Source organism: Scardinius erythrophthalmus, assembly GCF_964197995.2.
Source record: "Scardinius erythrophthalmus genome assembly, chromosome: 2".
NCBI classification, from domain to species: domain Eukaryota; kingdom Metazoa; phylum Chordata; class Actinopteri; order Cypriniformes; family Leuciscidae; genus Scardinius; species Scardinius erythrophthalmus.
In genome coordinates this window covers 32,168,851-32,187,200 of record NC_138222.1, presented here as the reverse complement: position 1 = coordinate 32,187,200, position 18,350 = coordinate 32,168,851, and the positions used below count along the sequence as shown (strand labels likewise).

At 38.4% G+C, this 18,350-nt stretch overlaps 1 protein-coding gene across 1 annotated transcript; it reads right to left on the bottom strand.

The window, feature by feature from the left end:
* Positions 1–1,593: 1,593 nt before the first annotated feature.
* On the bottom strand, positions 1,594–16,740 carry vstm2b (V-set and transmembrane domain containing 2B; the record flags this gene model as incomplete). Its single annotated transcript, XM_081356339.1, has 5 exons — positions 1,594–1,682; positions 14,451–14,853; positions 15,337–15,366; positions 16,068–16,255; positions 16,668–16,740. 5 exons carry the CDS (start codon positions 16,738–16,740, stop codon positions 1,594–1,596), a joined length of 783 nt encoding a protein of 260 aa, XP_081212465.1.
* Positions 16,741–18,350: the final 1,610 nt, after the last annotated feature.

The following is an 18,350-nucleotide window of genomic DNA, read 5'->3' as shown; positions in this document are numbered from 1 at the left end:
GCACTCAGGGTCTTGTTATGTAACACATATAAATGGCCATGTCAAATACTCATTAATTTGATGGGAAGAAGAGACCTTCACCAAGCAGAATAAAAGCCACCTGGCTCATTTTGCTTAAAAAAGAAAAATGTTAATGCTGTGGTGGATACTCGCTTGCTGCTCGTTTTTACCCGTACGATCCATTTATGTTTGTGTAAACTGTTATTTATTCCATTGAAAGGAAGATGACTTTTCATTATGCATTTTAAATTCAAAGTGAGTGAAAGTCATTTACTTGAAGGCGATAACCACAATGAATGTCTAAGTCAGTGAGAGTCTGGTTTGTTATGTGATGCCTTGCAGGCTTCCATTAAGACAATAGAATGCAGTGTTTTAGCAAGGAACAATGCCTCTGCCATTCATCAGGAGATGTGTTTAGGCAGAGTGGAAGAGAGTGGAGCAGGGTTCAGTGAAGACAGCAGCAGAGAGTTTAGAGTTATTTGACAGGGTGACGTGCATTTGACCAATGAAATGAACCGTGAGTTGTACGGCAGCTGTTGGTGATGCTTGCGAGAGTAATGTGTTTTTCAGCTGGATTTGGGCCTATCCTATTGTGAAGAATACATTACAGTTCATGACACCCGCGGGACGCTGTAGTGTTTACCCGAGACACTACCGTCATGCAGCTGCCTGGTGCTTGTGCACCTGAATAAAACAAAAACAGTGTTTTTTTTTTATTTTTTTTATTTAAAGAAACAACTTTTATTTCAACTGTGTTGGTAACATATCAATGTTTTTTTTTTCTTTTCTTTTTTAAATTTTATAAATGAATGTCTTATCTTGACCACCATACCTTTAATAAAAATAAACATTATTAGAGGTGACTAACAACCACTATGGTAACATGTGCCTTATTTGATCAAAATATATATGGTTGCATTTTTATACATTATGAGACAAAAAATGCTTGAACTCAGAAGTCAGATGTGAGGGAACAGAATACACAGTATTACACACAGTCTTGTAGAAAGAACTGACATGAGAGAGTGCCTTCTTTCACATTTATAAAATGAAAAATGAGACCAGTTCATGCGAAAAAAAAAAAAAAAAAAATGCAATCTCAAAAGACTACGTCATTTATGATTCAACATCAGATACTCCAATAAGAACAATGCTAAAATGAAAACCGTAGTGAACTGGAAAACAAACCAAAAGACCTTATTAATAATTGAAAAAAAAAATAATAATAATAATAATTAAATTAAGAGAGCCATGCATTTGGCAAGGCAAGCGTTTATGGATGTCAGTTGAGTGTGTGACACAGTTGTGAAATTCTAATTCACATAGACACCTTTTAATTTTTTTATTTTTGTTTTTCATCATGCTTCATATAGAATCCAATTTACATCCAAATCTGAGACAGATCTTCTACACAAGTCCCTTCTCATTATTATTCTGATATTTTTATTTTCTTCAAAGTCATATCCCATCCCTCTTTGTGAAGTGCCATAATGGTAGATATATTTATATATATTTATAGATACATAGTTATATTTTCCCTTTGTTGTTTGGTACATAAAGTGAAATCATTGCAAGTTGTTTGGCTGTGGTCTCTTAGTAGGCAAACAGGAAGGGGAGGAGCTTATGCAGGATCAGCAGAGTGATGTAAAGGAGTGGCTCAGTGACTGCCATGTTTCCGGAACCTGCAAATGTCAGCGAGAGAGACAGGAATGTCAGTTAGATCACATGCACAATAAATATCATCAGTGTTTTTTTTTAAACATTCATTTACCAAGAACATTAGCATTAGTTTGACAAACAGAGCATCTTCATTGCTTTTAGTCTGAGGACATTTATTGCATCAAAATCTGATTCAGCATGTGGGCCATATTTCACATCATTAAAGTCCTTCAAATGGCTCTTTCATAACAACTGCACAGCAATTTTGCTGTTATCGCCTCATTCCTCCATCGAAGTTGACAAACTCAATTTACAAGACCGATATGCAGTCAGCTCTGCTGGAGATGTTGAAAAAACATGGTGCACCGCTCCTAACATGGAGATAATAGCCCTATAGGGCCTCCATGTGAGCTACTTGCCCTCGTGTGGAAACTACATGACATATCATCTCTGTGACTGACAGCAAAACAGAAGCCCATGGGCCTTTTGAGTGCTAGCCAACAACAGCTCATAGAATACAGAAAACGATTGTGACATGAACGCACTTATACAAACACACAAGAAAATGGCAGAAGGATGCATTTAGATCACACATCCCTCCAATATAGAAATGTACGCATATTCTCACACTAGTAATGATTCATTGCTTAACGGGGCTGCAGCGCCACTGACTTTTAGAGTGTGAAGCGGCCGTATGTTTTCTGATTTTCCCATGGTCATTTCTCACGACGCTCCTTTACTCTTACTCTCCCATCATCCCCAAGCAGATTAGCATGGTGTGCCAGGCTGCTTCGTGACAGGAACATCGCGCACGTCACGCTAGCACGACATCACACAAGCTCTAGGAGCATGTCTTACAGTGGGCTCCTGGAGCGTGTCCATATGTCTCATGAACCCAAGTTTATTTTGCTGCTTCTCTTCGATCATCATTATTACAGAGGGAAGAGGATGGTGTTGTACTCGTGCATGGTTGGTTGAGTTGGTTCAGGGCGGTTGGAGAGACGGTGTGGTTCAATTTCATGCTCTTTCTGCAAAGTCAAACATTACAGCAGGGCTTACTCTTGATTTGACTCAAAGAAACATTCAGCTTTTCCTCTTTCTACTTTGTATTAGTATTACTGTATGAAGACATAACGGACTTTAAAGCCCTGATATATTGGAGCTATAGTGGGTCACACATTTTCTGAAACCAGAGGATCGTCCTTCAAAATGTCACTCTGCACGCAATGAAAATCTCTTACCAAGGGACATGATAGATACACAAGAGATTAGACTAAACAAGGGTAAGTGAATACACGAACAGACGTGCAAATCAGCTAAAATGGCAAAGTCATGACCCTGACTGCTGTGAAAATAATTACAGTCACCATCGACGCAGAGGGCTTCTGCGTCCAGCTCATTACTCACATGTCATCGGTAATCTCCTCCTCTTCCTCATTTAACCCTCTAGAAAAGGACATTAATCTGTCTGTTCGCTTAATAACATATTTAATGAACACACCCCAGTGATCGAGGTCAGTGCCGCTTTTAATAATATTTTATAACCTTTGAGGGATTATGGTTCTCATTCGGTTTTGTAGAAATGTGAAAGGTAAATCAAATGCTTGCAAAAAAAAAAAAAAAGCCCACATTGTTTGTTTAATAATTAATGCTGGTCAAAAAAGAGTGAATTGTCTTCTGGTGAATTGAATTGTAAGGATATTTAAGATATGTGAATTTAGGCATGTCTTCAGCAGACTGACTGCATGCAGAATATTCCCTAACATTTATTTCTAAGTCATTTGTTCCCATTGCTCCTTTTCTCACTCTTTTAACTATATGCTGCATGAAGGATCCTGCCTCAGGTCTTGCCATAACCTTGAGATTACGTCTTCATGTGTACCAGTCACTGTAAAAGCAGAATTCTCTTAACCGACCCTGTTCTTTTCTAGACACGAATGCTTAAATGTATCAGCTCACAGTAATATTCCCTTCCATCCAGCCCTCGGGCCATGTATAAATGACCTGACATTCTCCATTAGCTTCTCCTGATGCAATGCAGATTGTCTGATGATGGCAAACCATCCTGATCTATGTGCAGTCCACTTATAAATCATTGTATACCAGTATTAACATTAGTATTATAAATGCAGCGTTCTTGAATTTGTAAAAAAAATAAGTCACATGTCATTTTATCAGCGGTTTTTACTCTCTTCTGATCTCAGCAGGTGTTCTTACGCAGAGCTATAATGGCCCATGAGGGCCCACTGGAGGATCAGAAGCAGTGGACTCTAAAGATGAAGGATTAGAGGGTTATGGTGTGATCATATCTGTTGAGCTGAGGCTGTGTCCCTCTCCCTCTGAGGGATAATAGAGTTTCAGCAGCACACTCTGCACACCTCAAAATCCAATTGACTATAGATTGTCAAAGCCTTGCTTTATAAGCTGCGGGCATATGTTTGGCCATCCCAGCATGCCTGTGAATGCGGAGGCTGGTATAGTAAATCAATGACACCTTTGAATGATTTCTCTTTTCAAGTACTTAAGATGCTAATGGATCTATAATGAATTATAATATAAAAAACGTGGTACAAAGCAGTGCAATTGTGATATCTTCACATACAAAGAAAGCCCATGAAAAGGAAAATAAGAAACATGATGATACACAATCAATGATTATGGAAATGAAAAAGGGCAGGTGACACTTGTTCCCTCTGGACATGAGCAGAGCTTCAGCGAACAAGAAGATTTAAGCCCGAATGGCTGAAAAAGAGGGAATATTGATCAAACACAATCAGTATTCTGTATATACTGGCAATTGACCTGTTTTAGTCATTTCACCTATAAAAGACAAAGACAATCAGTTACTGTAAATGTTATAGACCTTAGTCAGGGTAATGATATTTTTAATTTTTGACAGGAAAAAAAACAAGGCTGTGAGGGATAGAAGTACATCACATTCAATGGATTGTACTGTTGTTTAGCAACATATAGATTGTTCATTTGATGAAACATCTTTCTGAGAAAAAAAAAACAGTAGAAAAAAATATACATAAGAGTTTTGAAAGCTGTTCTGAACATAATGTGATCGAAGACCGTGCTACAGTGCTTGCCTTGTTTACATCCACATTCAATTCAAAATGCCGTATAATCTGACTAAAGTCTATCGGATGCATGTTTTGGCAGCTAACTACATTTACACTTTGTCAACCAGATGCAACTTGGTAAAGCAAGAATCTCATCCACTTTAATCAGATTTTTTTTGTTCTAACCATCCGTTATCATAAGCAACTTCTTTTGGTAAGTTGCTTGGTTACTATTTCTGTGACGTCGCTCCAGGTGGCCACACCCATATCATTTACGGGCCTGAAGAAGCACTACACATGTACTGTATGTAAACTTCAAATATGGATGTGTTCTTAGTTTTACTCTTTTCAGCTGTAGAATGTCATTTTCCATGATCCGATCACAAGTGGTCAGCATTAAAGGAACTGTATGTAGGATTGTGGCCAAAACTGGTACTGCAATCACTTTAAAAATACTATAGAGCGGTGTATCCCCCCCCCCCCTGACTCGAGGTTGCCAGATAAGCTGAATTCAGCAGAAACGTACGCTGCTTCAATGAGCTTCCGACGAGACGTGCACAGTAAGTTTTTTTCTGTTAATTATGTTTATGCTTCATGAGAGATATTTTGATAAGTAATTATGTATTTAAAAAATGTACTAATTGTCATTAGTTAAATATAATCGTAAAGATTTATGCTCGTATGTGACAGACAGTATCGTAAAGATGCATGCTCGAATGTGACAGTATAATCGTAAAGATGTAACTTATGCTCGAATGTGACAGACAGAACGGTAGCTGTAAGTCTAACTTGTAACGTTATGTATCTGTCATTAATGTAAGTACAAGCACAAGCCTATGTCACTATGTGTAACCAATATCAAAGATACAGCTATTCATTTTTTTAGCTGATGCTATAAGTGTAAGTGGCCAGCTGTATTTTTTTACTTACCCTGCAGCACACGTCCATAACACGCTAAAATATGTGATGTGAAATACAGGTCAACTTGCAGCATGTGTAACTTAGTCCACGATATACGTGAAGAACGAATGTCGAATAATTTTTTCTAAGGTAAAGTTAGGCTTCTGTCTCAATTACGTTTCAAATTGCCATAATGGGCGTGCTAATGTTGTTTTCATCAGCGTCTCAGCATAATGACAGAGAAACGGGCTCCTATGCATTGCTAATGTTAGCATACGTCCATGTGAGCTAACGTTACGTTACTTTGCACGAACATGCATAACTTTGTTCGACTGTCATGAATATATGAAATGTGCATTGACATCAAGTACAAGTTAGCCAGGCATAAGTTAGATGAATCTTACCTGTCCAGGAAAAAATGAGCTACATTGCCGTCTGTGTTCAAATTCTTCTCCGTTTTCAGCCGTCTCCATCTTTCAAAAGCATCTCCTATACAAATTCTGGTTTTATTTCGGACTTTGTCACGACGAATTTCTGAATTATAACGAGGTCTTTTTGATTTAGTAACGTTAGACATTTTTATCCGACTAGAGTTAGGGTAGGTTAGAGCAAAGCTGGCAACCCGGATCCCGAAACACTACTGACTTCGTGATTGGTAAATAGGTGGAGGGAGGCGCGTCAGGCCAAAACACAAAATGACAACATCAACATCAGTTGAGGGCTGCAAGTCCACTTTTTAAATGACAATATCCTAGCCATACTACTGTTGTCAGTGATATAAGTATTTGAAATGAACATGATTTCTTAATGTCTAGTGACACATCAGGGCCATTTTATGATTAATTGAAATAGATTTCTTACATACAGCTCCTTTAAATACATGTGGAAATTGGATCAAAAATGTTTTGTGATCAGGTCGCTGAAACCACATATGAAGGGTGCATGTTACCACATCACATTTGAAATGGAAATGCTCATCCATCAGAATGCGTCCCTGACTGCGGTGAAGCGCCATCTACTCACCGCCTAGTCATCTAAAGGTGCAGGCGTTTTTTCAGTGACATTTCAATAGGAATCCATGCAATCATGAATTTTGCGTAAGGGTGAAAGTTTCCCCACACAGACTTCGCATATGATTCAACAGAAAGTTGCTTGGTTTGAAAGTGACTTCTGTGTGATCTGTGTTTCATACATCTACACTATTGACAATAGACAATGGGCATTTTTTACCCATGAAATTTTCTATCAATTTTGTTAATGTGACTGCACCTTAAAATGTGATGGTTTTGGGAAGTGTTGTGACAAATTGCAGCTGCCTTCCATATCCTTTTCATTCGCCTCTTTTCCCACTCGTTTGTAAGCCATATAAAAATAGTTTGTTCACTATTCATACATAGTACGCGATGCTGAAAGTAATGTAGAGAATGAAATCCAAATAAAACTGGTCATAGAAGACTAATTTGAAAAGCATTTAATATCAGATGGAAACGGTAATGTGATAAAGATTTGCAAACAGAAAGAACTGTCCTGGCTATTTTGTGATTGATTGCGTTGCGCTACTATTTCTGTGTTTGGTGTGGATGGACAAATTGCTTCCACCTGGTTGGTAGACAGTGTATTGGTGTAAGTGTAAAACAAAGTAAGATCCCATTTACAGTAGTAAATACTGGCAGATACTGCGTAGCAAATAGTATCCTGTTTGCACTATGTGTAAATAGTAATAGATGCTATCAATACAGGTCTAAATAGAAGTAACACGCTGTTTGTCTCAAGGGATTGTCTGAGCTACAGTATGGTGGGCAGAGTAAGTGAAAACAGTCACTGCCAACAAGGTTAGCAATTTGTGTAAATAAATACTACCATTTTGTTGTTAATTGTTCCCTTAATTTGACGTCCTTAGCGTTATTAAAATGAATAAATAAACACAAACTACGACCATGTCAGGTTTAAATACGAACTCGAGAGACACTGCACTATTGAAATAGCTGACAATGAGTCATGAAGCTCTCTTATTTTCCTCTGAATTGTCCATTTATTCGGTCAACTCCCATTTTTAAACATCTTTTTACACCGAGCCAGCTATCATATATCTATTATTCATGCTCTGAAGCTTTTGTTCAGGCTTACCTCTATAAAACTCTCTCTCTCTCTCTCTCTCTCTCTCTCTCTCTCTCTCTCTCTCTCTCTCTCTCTCTCTCTCTCTCTCTCTCTCTCTCTCTCTCTCTCTCTCTCTCTCTCTCTCTCTCTCTCTCTCTCTCTCTCTCTCTCTCTCTCTCTCTCTCTCTCTCTCTCTCTCTCTGTTTATTTGAGTAATGTAGCCAAACAAAACCTACTGTAGATTGAGACAATGCTCCCCTTGATTTCCCTAGTGGAATCAGCAGGTACACAACTAAGCAGTGTCCCAACATGACAGAAGCAAAGATGAAACAATTAACCCTCGTCTATGAGCGCTGAAGTGCTTCCCACATAGTGACAATGCACAAACCTATCCAGTGAATAAATGTCTGTGACCACCACCACCACCACAACCCACCTCGCTCGCGCTCGCTCTCAGGGGGGAATGCAATTTGATGACAGGTGTTTTAAGTTTGCAAAATGTGTGGGAGGCAAAAATGAGCTGAAAAGTAAGTAAAAATCAACCAGGATTGGCACACATGCATACTGTATAATTATCACACACAGAATAACCAGATTGATGTCGGAGGGCATTAGATGTCGAGAGAACGTAGAGTTCTGAGAACACACACACACGCACACAAACAGAGACTAGATTAAAACAGCTGTGCAGCTGGAGTGATATTAACTTATCAAGGGCGCCAAGGTCACCTGAGGTGGCATGATGCATTGTGGGTAGAGGCATTGCGTAAGCCTGTTTGTGCTTCTCCTCTTCTCATATCGTTTTCTCTTCATTGTATTTTTTTTCACAAACTATTTGCTCTTGGATTGTCACTCAACAACTTGACTCCAAAAAATAGTTTACAAACCCTTGTGTCGATGTAAACCTGTTTGACTTGCATTATCGTGTGAAACACACACACACACACACACACATTTTGAAGATTTTTTTGTCTTTACAATGAAAAAGTCAAAAGGATCAACATAGTTAAAAACATTTACTGTCATTGTATGGAATGCTAAAACATTTTTCTAAATATCCTTTTTTTTTCTTCACACAAGAAATAAAGCCAAACAGGTTAGGAATGACATTGAGGGTGAGTAAATTATGATACTATTCTCTTTTTTTGAGTGAACTATCCCTTTTACACTCTCCCTCTTTCACCCTCTCGCCTGCCCCATTCCTCTTTCTGATGCAAATAGCCAAATGTAGAGTAAATCTTAAAATTATCTTGTGCATTACGATTATTCAAACCTGCTGAAACTGCAAAACAAAAAAACTATATACAAACACAAAGAGCTTAATTATAGAATCAGAAAGCACTGACATTAATATTAAATGAGCATCTGGATTAAAAACCAACATCATCCTTAAACAATATATTAACAGGAAATGTTTCTTAGAGAGCATTTTTGTAACCTTTTTGTTTTTAGGAATCTGTATGCATTCTCAAAAGTCCAATGAGTTAATCTGCTTTTTCCAGCAAGGACAGACATGCCACCAAGCCCTGCTGGGAAAAATAACAAAATAAAAGAAGTGAAAGCAGCAAGAGGCAATTTGATGCACCTGACAGTGTGTAGAAGGCCAAGCTTATCAGCTCCCATCCGTGGCATTACTTTAATATTAATTGTTTCTGCCACTCAATGAGATGACACTGTGGAAAAGTGACAGATACATGTTTCCAAAAGACAAGATGTGCGTCTGTGAGAAAGAAAGAGAGTGAGTGTGAGCAGCGAGGGGTGAATCTTCTTTCTGTCCTCAAAAGCTGACTGTGGTCAGAACTGAAAGGTGCAATCCTTCAAATGTGGCAGATGACTCTTTAACCCTCTCACTCCAATGACAAAATCTGAGCTCTTAACCAAAAGGGGGAAAAGAGAAAGCCAATATAAATTTGAGATGTTTCTGCCAAAGCACTTAGGTTCGTTTTTTATTTAAGGGGCCACCGGAGGAGTTTTGAGATCTGTAGTAAAACAATACATGACCCTCCCTTCGCCAGCAATACATTTTTCTATAACCCTCCAAAATGATTGTGAAAAAAGGCATGACCCTACCCGATAATTTATTGATTAGCCTACTTCTGTACTGGTTTGCGCTTGGCAAAGATGTTCAGATAGCCATTGTTTTTGTTTTGTTTTACAACCATAAACTCTTGCTTTCTCATCTTACTAGAGCTGTAACGATAGACCAAACCTACGATTCGGTTCGTATCACGATTTTTGATTAGAAAAAAATCATGTTTTCGGTGCTGATGCGGTGTGACGTGTTCAACATGTGGGTGGCGCTGCGAATAAAGCATCTAAAAGCTGTCACAAAGAACCAGCAAAAGTAATGATTATGAATATGTCAAATATAGCAAGGAGACATTTTAATTGTTTATTAATAAACAAGTGTTTTCTGTGTCGACTGCAAAGATGAAGTTGACGATGCGTCGTGATCTTCGCAGAACGCGCCAGAGAGAAATGCACAATTCATAAGCAGAAAGCAGTCTGTTTTCTTTCGTTTTGAATTGTTCTGTTTAAAAGTAGACATTTCAAGCTTTCTATATATTTCTCAGGTCTGTGAGGCAAGTAGCCTACCTTACGCTGAGTTTCGGTTCATTTATGAGACAAGAGTCCAGTTCACTCGCCGGCGCCTCCATGTCATGATTATCTATTTTCTACTATATTTACTTATTTAATAAATCCAGGCAATTGGTTGATAACACATTGATTAAAATTAAGATACAATTAATAAAAAACGAAATTCACTTTAAAGACAGGCTTTGTACTTTCTGTTTGAGGTCTCTGTGATTTTTTTTAAGTCGCTTTCAGAGCAGTCATGTCCGTAATGCAGAACTGTCAGTCCGTAACATTGTTTTTTTTTTTTTTTTTTTTTCTTCACATAAATGCGAACAAGGAAAAAAAAAATATATATATTTTATGTTCTGTGGAGGCTGACCCTTCTTCATCCGGTGGGTATATATATATTTTGGTTTGCGCAGTGTAATTCATAGAATTACTAAAAAATATTTTGCCACCTAAAAGTTAAAGATTTTTTGTGTCACGTCACATGTGTATTTCCCTCATATTAAATATAAAACGCATGTGTAGACTGATATTTTTCTAATGTCTTGACTCCTTTATTAAGAGAGTATGGATATATTAACAGACGTTTCAATATATTGGTATTAAATGCATTTTCTGAGAATTTATATTTCAAGTTTTGACTGCAAATGTCATGTCCATAACGCTGGAATTGCCCAATTTTAACGCATTTATCCTCAACTAGTTTTTTGGTGTAGGTCTACGTATTTTATTATGTTAACTTAAATAATACTAATAGTAATTTAAAGATGTGGTAGCCCTACATCTTACACATCACACTCCACTGTTATGGTGGCAATTTCAGTATATCTACTCACTAACATTATTGTGGAAACTAAAATATGGTAGTATCGCACTACAGCACACATTCTATCAGCTGCAGTTCTGGCGCCTCAGTCCCAATACTGTAAAACTCGACATACATTCACATCACACATGTTAATGCAGCGGTAGAGTTACACTCACAGGACTCTGTGCACTTATTCGCAATCACAAAAGTTCATTATTTGCTTGTGCTTTAAAGCTTTGGCGGGTAAACATTTCATTGGCGTTCTGTTCTGACATGATGCACTGGATTTTTGTTGGGTCAAACCCATCTGATATAGATGGGGGGCTGATCCCGCGAGAGCAGCATGGAGCTACATGTAAAAGATATGCAGCAAACAAGCCACTTTGAAATGTTGCTGTTTTCATGAATATAAAAGTTGGGTGACTCTCCCCCTAGACTAAAAAAAGTTGGATGACCCTCCCCCCTCAACAAAGAATAAAAATACATGACCCTCCCCTATTTTCCTCCAGTGGTCCTTTCCATAAATACCGAACGGTCCCTTACAGACATAAAACTAGCATTGGTTGGCTGGTTTTGAATCAATTTGCCTGACTCTGTGAGAGAGACAGGCCTAAAAATCCCTTTCCACATTCATAAGTGTAATATAGAGGCTCTTCAATAGTCTAAAACATTATTTTTTAAATTATTTTTAAACCAAACAAATACATTTATATATATATATATATTTTTTTTTATACCATAATGCCTGTTATTGTGATCTGCAGTCATGTAAAATAAGGGAGAAATTAGCATTGATCCAAAGCACTAATGATTTTAAACCATGGTTTGTATTTCTGAGCAAAGGCAAATTACCTAATTATACAAAAACATATTCCTGTTTTTTAAAAAATAAATAGATATGGTTAATTGATTTTGCATTACAATCCTAAATTTAACCCATTCTCACGGAGAACAATAATGCATGAGGTATCCGAATAAATAGAGAGATATAGGGATAAAGCCTGGAAAGATATACTGTGGAGGATCAGAGCACTGGCCCTCTTAATGTCCGACATGCTTGCTCGCCAAATGGCTGCCTCCATGTCTGGCTGCACTAACGACAGGGCTGGCTGAGCAATGCATGTTGGCGCACACACAGTCACTCCCACACACACACACACACACACACACATGGATGTACTGTATATATATACACACAGTTGTCATGGTCCCAAAACAGCATGCGTCACAGTTTTATGTATCATCAAATGCATCCCGCTACTTAAGCTTCTTCATCAAGAAAGATTGCATAAAAAAGCTCAATTTACTAGTCTATTAAACATTTGGCATTTTTACTTTGTTTGCACATGGAACTTTGTTGAAGCCTCAAAGGTATACACTACTGTTCAGATAAGTAAAATCAGTAAGATTGCTTTTTAAATAAATTAACACTTTACTTAGCAATGACACATTAAATTGATCATAAGTGGCAGTAAAAACATTAATAGAAACAAAAGATTTCTATTTCAGATAAACACTGTTCTTTTGAACTTTCTTTTCACCAAAAAATCAAAAAGGATTCTTTAGTTTCAACAAAAATATTAAGCAAAACCGTTTACAACATCGATAATAAAATTAAACGTTTCTTGAGCAGAAAATCAGCATATTAGAATGATTTCTAAAGGACCATTAAAACTGGAGTAATGATGATGCTGAAAATTCAGCCTTGCCTTTGTTGTTGTTGCTGTACTATTTCACATATAATACTGCTTTTATAAATGCTGCTTTGGTGAGCATAAGAGACTTCTTTAAAAAACATAAAAAATCTTAACGACCTCAAACATTTGAACAGTAGTGTAAATTTGTAAATTAAATGTAAATTCATGTTACACATAATTGGATTACTTTGCTTTGCTGATCAGGCTTGTAGAATCTCAAACATATTTAACTATATATATATATATATATATATATATATATATATATATATATATATATTGTGAAAATCTAAAACATAACTTAACATCCTCAAGAGAAGAAGTGAAATGTTACAGTTATAAAATGGGATGAACAGTTCTTGTTCACCATTGCAGCCCTAGAACGCAACTATTGACAGGGACATGAGACTGTTAACTACCACTATAACTGAAACTACTTCTGAATTCACTGTATCAGTCTATAGTCCACAGCAAGGTAAGTCACTGCAGGGTAATGCATCCCTGCCACAAACAAACTCCTCTGGCTCAGCTAGAGACTTGATGTAATCGCCCTCCGTTGTCTGCAGGATTCTCTCCCGCAGTGACAGAAGCGAGAGTCAGAACACATCCAAGCCTCTAAATCTCCAATGAAGACCCTAATAAATAAGAGGCCCTGACCCCTGAGGCCAGAGTTAAAGAGACAAGGTGATATCTTGATAACCTCCTCTGTCACACTGCACAACGGTCATGAAGAGACAAGAAGGGTCGAGACTGATGCTCTGAGGCTGGACAGATTGCAATGCCACTTCCTGCTTGAGACACACACACACACACACACACACACACACACACACACACACACACACACACACACACACACACACACACACACACACACACACACACAAACAATTTTCTCCCGGACTGCCTACTGAGCAGACAGAGGTTTGATATGGAAGGGTGACAAATTAAACCTTCCAGCAAATGTGATTATTCCGTGATGTGCTTCAGTGATAAGTGTGTGCGTGGGTCAACAATCTCCAACATCGTGGCGACCAAATGTCCGCACTGTGATAGCCTGAAAGCAGGGAGTGGGGGTTGGCAGACAAATGTCCCCATGAGAAAAACAGTTTGATAAACATACTAAATGATGTCTTGATGAAAATCTATATAAGTGCAAGGACGGTTCTGGGAGGGTTAGGCTTAGGACTAAGATAAATAAAATATCATTAGTGCAGTATGAAAAATGTTTATGGACCTACAGGATTCACCTACACATTTTAGTGGTAGGGCAATAAAAATGAATTGCTCCCATCACACACACATTTTTTTTTTTTCTAAACATATATCAGAAATAGAAAGCACTCTAAAGAGCCATGTCAAAAGCTAAATCTGCTCATATTATGAAAAAAAAAGCTAATATCTTGGAAATAACATCAGAATTAAAGGCCTTAATTGTATAGGCTATTTCAGTAATTTAATAAAAAAAAAAATATTTTTCTGAAATTCAATATGAGCCACATAACAGTATACACTAAGAACTCCAAATCAATTTGTTTTACATTATGGCTTCATAATTTAATTCCATTAATAAAGTCTCTTGAACACCTGATTATTTTTCCTCACTCGACCGCTCGGTGTCGCTGTTGTACTGTCACTCACCGGATCCGTGCTGTTGTCTCTGGATAGATGAATTGCCTGGCCGAGGCGAAGCAGACGACTTGACTGCAGATCCCGTCGTAGTCGTTGAGGAGGGAGCGGGTCCCATTCCAACCGGCGGAGGCACGCGGGGTTTTCCCTGACCCTGGCCCGGTTCAGAAGTGGCCCTTCCACCCGTCGCTGTGTTGCTGTTCCTCAGTGGCCATCGGTTCTGGATGTGAGACACGGCCTCCTCGGCCAGCATTCCCTCGCGCGGTGTCACGCGCAGAGTGGCCTGCACCTTGTATTCCTGAGTCTCATCAGAGTACAAGTCCAAAACCCGACATTCATACACTCCCTCGTCCTCCTTCCGCACACCCGATAGGCTGAGCTTGTGGGAAATGGCGTTGCCCTGGACCCTCACCGTCTGCTCACAAAGAAACAACAGGTTTTGTTGACATGAATCAGGGATTTGTGCAACCCAGTCTTATTAACCATTAGGCCTATGTTTCATATTGTTTACCATTAAACAAAACATGTCTGAAATGGTGGGGTTGGCGGATAGCAATTGAGCAATAGGATTTGAGCTAATCCAGGGTGTAGAATATGTATTTATATATATGAATGTATATATAGTTATATGGTTTAGTTATACGTTTTTAACTAAATTTAAATACGTCTATGGTATTAATCATTCGTATAAAACATGTCAGCTGAGCTTCTCCGGTAGAATTTAAGGAACGTCACAATAGCGTTCTTTTACCAGTTATCTCTTTTAAATTACATAGTATGTTTTTTTTTTCTTTTAAATTTTCGTTTAGTAGAAAATTTCGTTTTCTACTAAACATCACATAGCCTACAATAATGTTGTTCTAAAATACAATCTGTAAATACAGATTGTTATACTCACGCTTATTTTCGTGGCGTCCCGGTGGGTAACCTGTAATAGATCACATCAAAACAACATAAGCAGCCAGAAAGAGTAATTTAATTAGGCTATTCGTGTCATAATATCAGTGGGCAACTTTTATTGAAGCTATGAAAGTCCATACAATTAACAGTGAACGAGAGGCCCACTTTTGGCAGTAGCACCATGGACAGCAACAGTTCCCTTTCGCGTTTCATCAGAATTCCGATTACCGGTTCAACTGACATCTAGTGTTTCATTTGTCACTTTCAATAGGCTATAAGAGACCTTCAGCTTCATTGATAAAAGTATATTTTATTTTTTATTTGATTGGTCTGTCAGTAATTGAAGTTCTGATTTTTTTTTTCTTTTTCTTTCTTGCAGCCTATGAACCATGCATCGGAGGGTAAAACACATTAATTTATTTGTTTGTTTATTTATTTATTTATGTATTTATTTATTCTATCTATCATTAAACATGACATCACGCTCGTATCCTCCTTGTAAATGCCCACCCACAGACACAACACAACTCAATTCACGACGTAAATTAATAACTCATCGCCTCAGTGCGTTTAGTTGGGATCGCTCATCACAAGGGATCCATCTGCACGCAAAGCCCTGCCACATCCCACGGCGGCCTTCAAACAGCAGTCCTCTTACTAGTCGAATAAGCACTTAAACTGAAAATGTATGTGTTTAGGCAGCTTTGAAAACAACGAAAGCCCCATTACCTTGGCTCTGTTGGCCGGAGCGCTAATTTGCAGTTCGTGAGCGAGCTCTTTAGGGGCCGCTTCCTTGAGGTGCCACCATTGAATCTCCAGAGAGAACGGCGAGACTCCGACGGCTCGAAAAGCGCACGGCATCTCTATGTCCTCGCCCTCACCGACACTCACATCTTTGGGCACTTCAGTAAATGTGGCTTATGAAGAAAACACATCAACAATAACAGATAGTTTGGTTAAAAGAAACCCCTCGAATATATATAGCCTACTAAAAGGCCTATATATGTAAGATGTGACTAACATTTATGTGTGTGTGTGTGTTTTAACACCTTTGTTATAAATTGAATCTGATTTGAGTAGGCGTATAATAGTATGGTTCAGTTGGGAGCATGGTCAATTCTCTACACGTAGCCTATTATCTTTTCATTCAATTACAGCCTCAACATGCAACGATCTGGCATGAAAAAGCTATTAAACTTAACCAAGTACAGTGCATTAATAAAAAAAAAAAAACGAAGCAAAAAAGTGGAGAATCTCAACAGACTGTGCAGTAACGCTGAGTAAATACGCAACGTGGGAGAGACTAGAAATCTGGCCAAGTTTACTCACCTTTTACACAGAATAGCAGGGACGCATTCAGAATGAAATAATAAAGTACGCTGTGGAGTCCCCGTTTTTCCATGTCATAAATAAGGTGGTTAGATTGGAGAACGAGTGAAAGCGGTCATTTGACCCGGAGATAAAGGTTTTATTTCATCGGCATCTCCATAACTCTCGTCCGGGTTTATTCTTTTAAAGATATAGTTTCTTCCCCGAAATGTAGAATAAAAGGACTGAAATCTCCAAATAATATACTCCAAAACGATGCTGCGTCAGTCAAACAAAATGTAAAATCCAATGTAGCGGACCAGAAAACCCTTTTCTGTTGAGAAAACTGTGTTTGAAAAGTGTTGTTATCTTGAGTAACTATCCTTCGCCTCTAAAGAATCCTCTGTTCCACCATTTGCTTCTTATCAAGATAAAACTTGCTTTCAACAGTATAAAATCTGCTCACTTTGGTCTCCATAAAAAGAGAAGAAATCCGTGATTCGCTTCCACCACCCATCACAAAACAATCCTGCGTCTAAACCTTGCAAACCAAAACTAAAAAATCCAAAAACTAAAAAAAAAAAAAAAAAAAAGCCCAACGTCGGAGGATGAGATTCCCTCGACGTTTTTAAGGAGCAGTTAAGCACCTAAAGGAAGAAGCGACATCAGTGGATCGTTCCAGCTCGCGCCACCGGAACCCTCAGCTTTGTGTGAGAGCGAGCGCGTGAGCAGCGAGGAGGCGCTTTGGCATTTCCAGACCACTGACAGACTGACGGGGTTTGGGAGAAAACTAACCGTCTCTGTCTCTCAAATCAGCATACGGCTCGACCAATAAGAGGGAAACCGTAGCAGCGGACGGATACAAAGCAAATCACTGGGAAATTAAAGGCGCTTCTTCATGCGGTTCGCTCTGCGAGATCAACAAGCGTCTAATATATTAACAGCCGTTGCGTCACGACCAGATGTATTTAATTTTAATATGAAACTCCGATACCTCAGATTAAAAGTATACACTTAATCTCCCTAACCCATCATTTGCCTCTGGTTACTGATAATAATACCATCGAGGTAATCTGCATTTCTTCTCCTCCCTGCTGGAAAATCCAGATTAAGCTGGCAACTGTTTTAGAAAATGGGGAACTGTTTAGCTGGTCTTAGATGGTCATTAGCTACAGCAAGGTGGTAGACCATCTTGGACCATGCAGGAACAAACCAGCTACCTTTTGGTCAAACTGATTTTGGAACATGGTGGCTGTTCAATTTTCCAATGACCTGCTAGCACCAACGAATGACCATTTTAGAGCAGAAGCTGATATTATGCAGTATGTTCCAAAGCACAGTTAGCCTACCATGTTTAACTGTATTTTCCATTAGGAATGGCAGTCAGTCAAAATAATTATCTGCTCATTTCCTTCAGCCTTGTACATCACATGATTCCAAGAAGTCAGGATTTAGTCTTTTTCAGCTCTGAATCTTTAAATACGAACAAAAATGTAGTGCTTACTGTATTATTACTGTTTAGAGCTCAGGGATATCCTGCCTTAGCAGGGATACAGTAATGGGAAATAAGCTACCGTGCAAGGTGGCCAGTGGCCAATATAAGCCAGATGTACATAAAAATACAATTTAATGATGGAAAAATATCATCGGATACATTGGTCAGTCACTATGGCTAATATAATAATAATAATTGCAGTAGTAGTA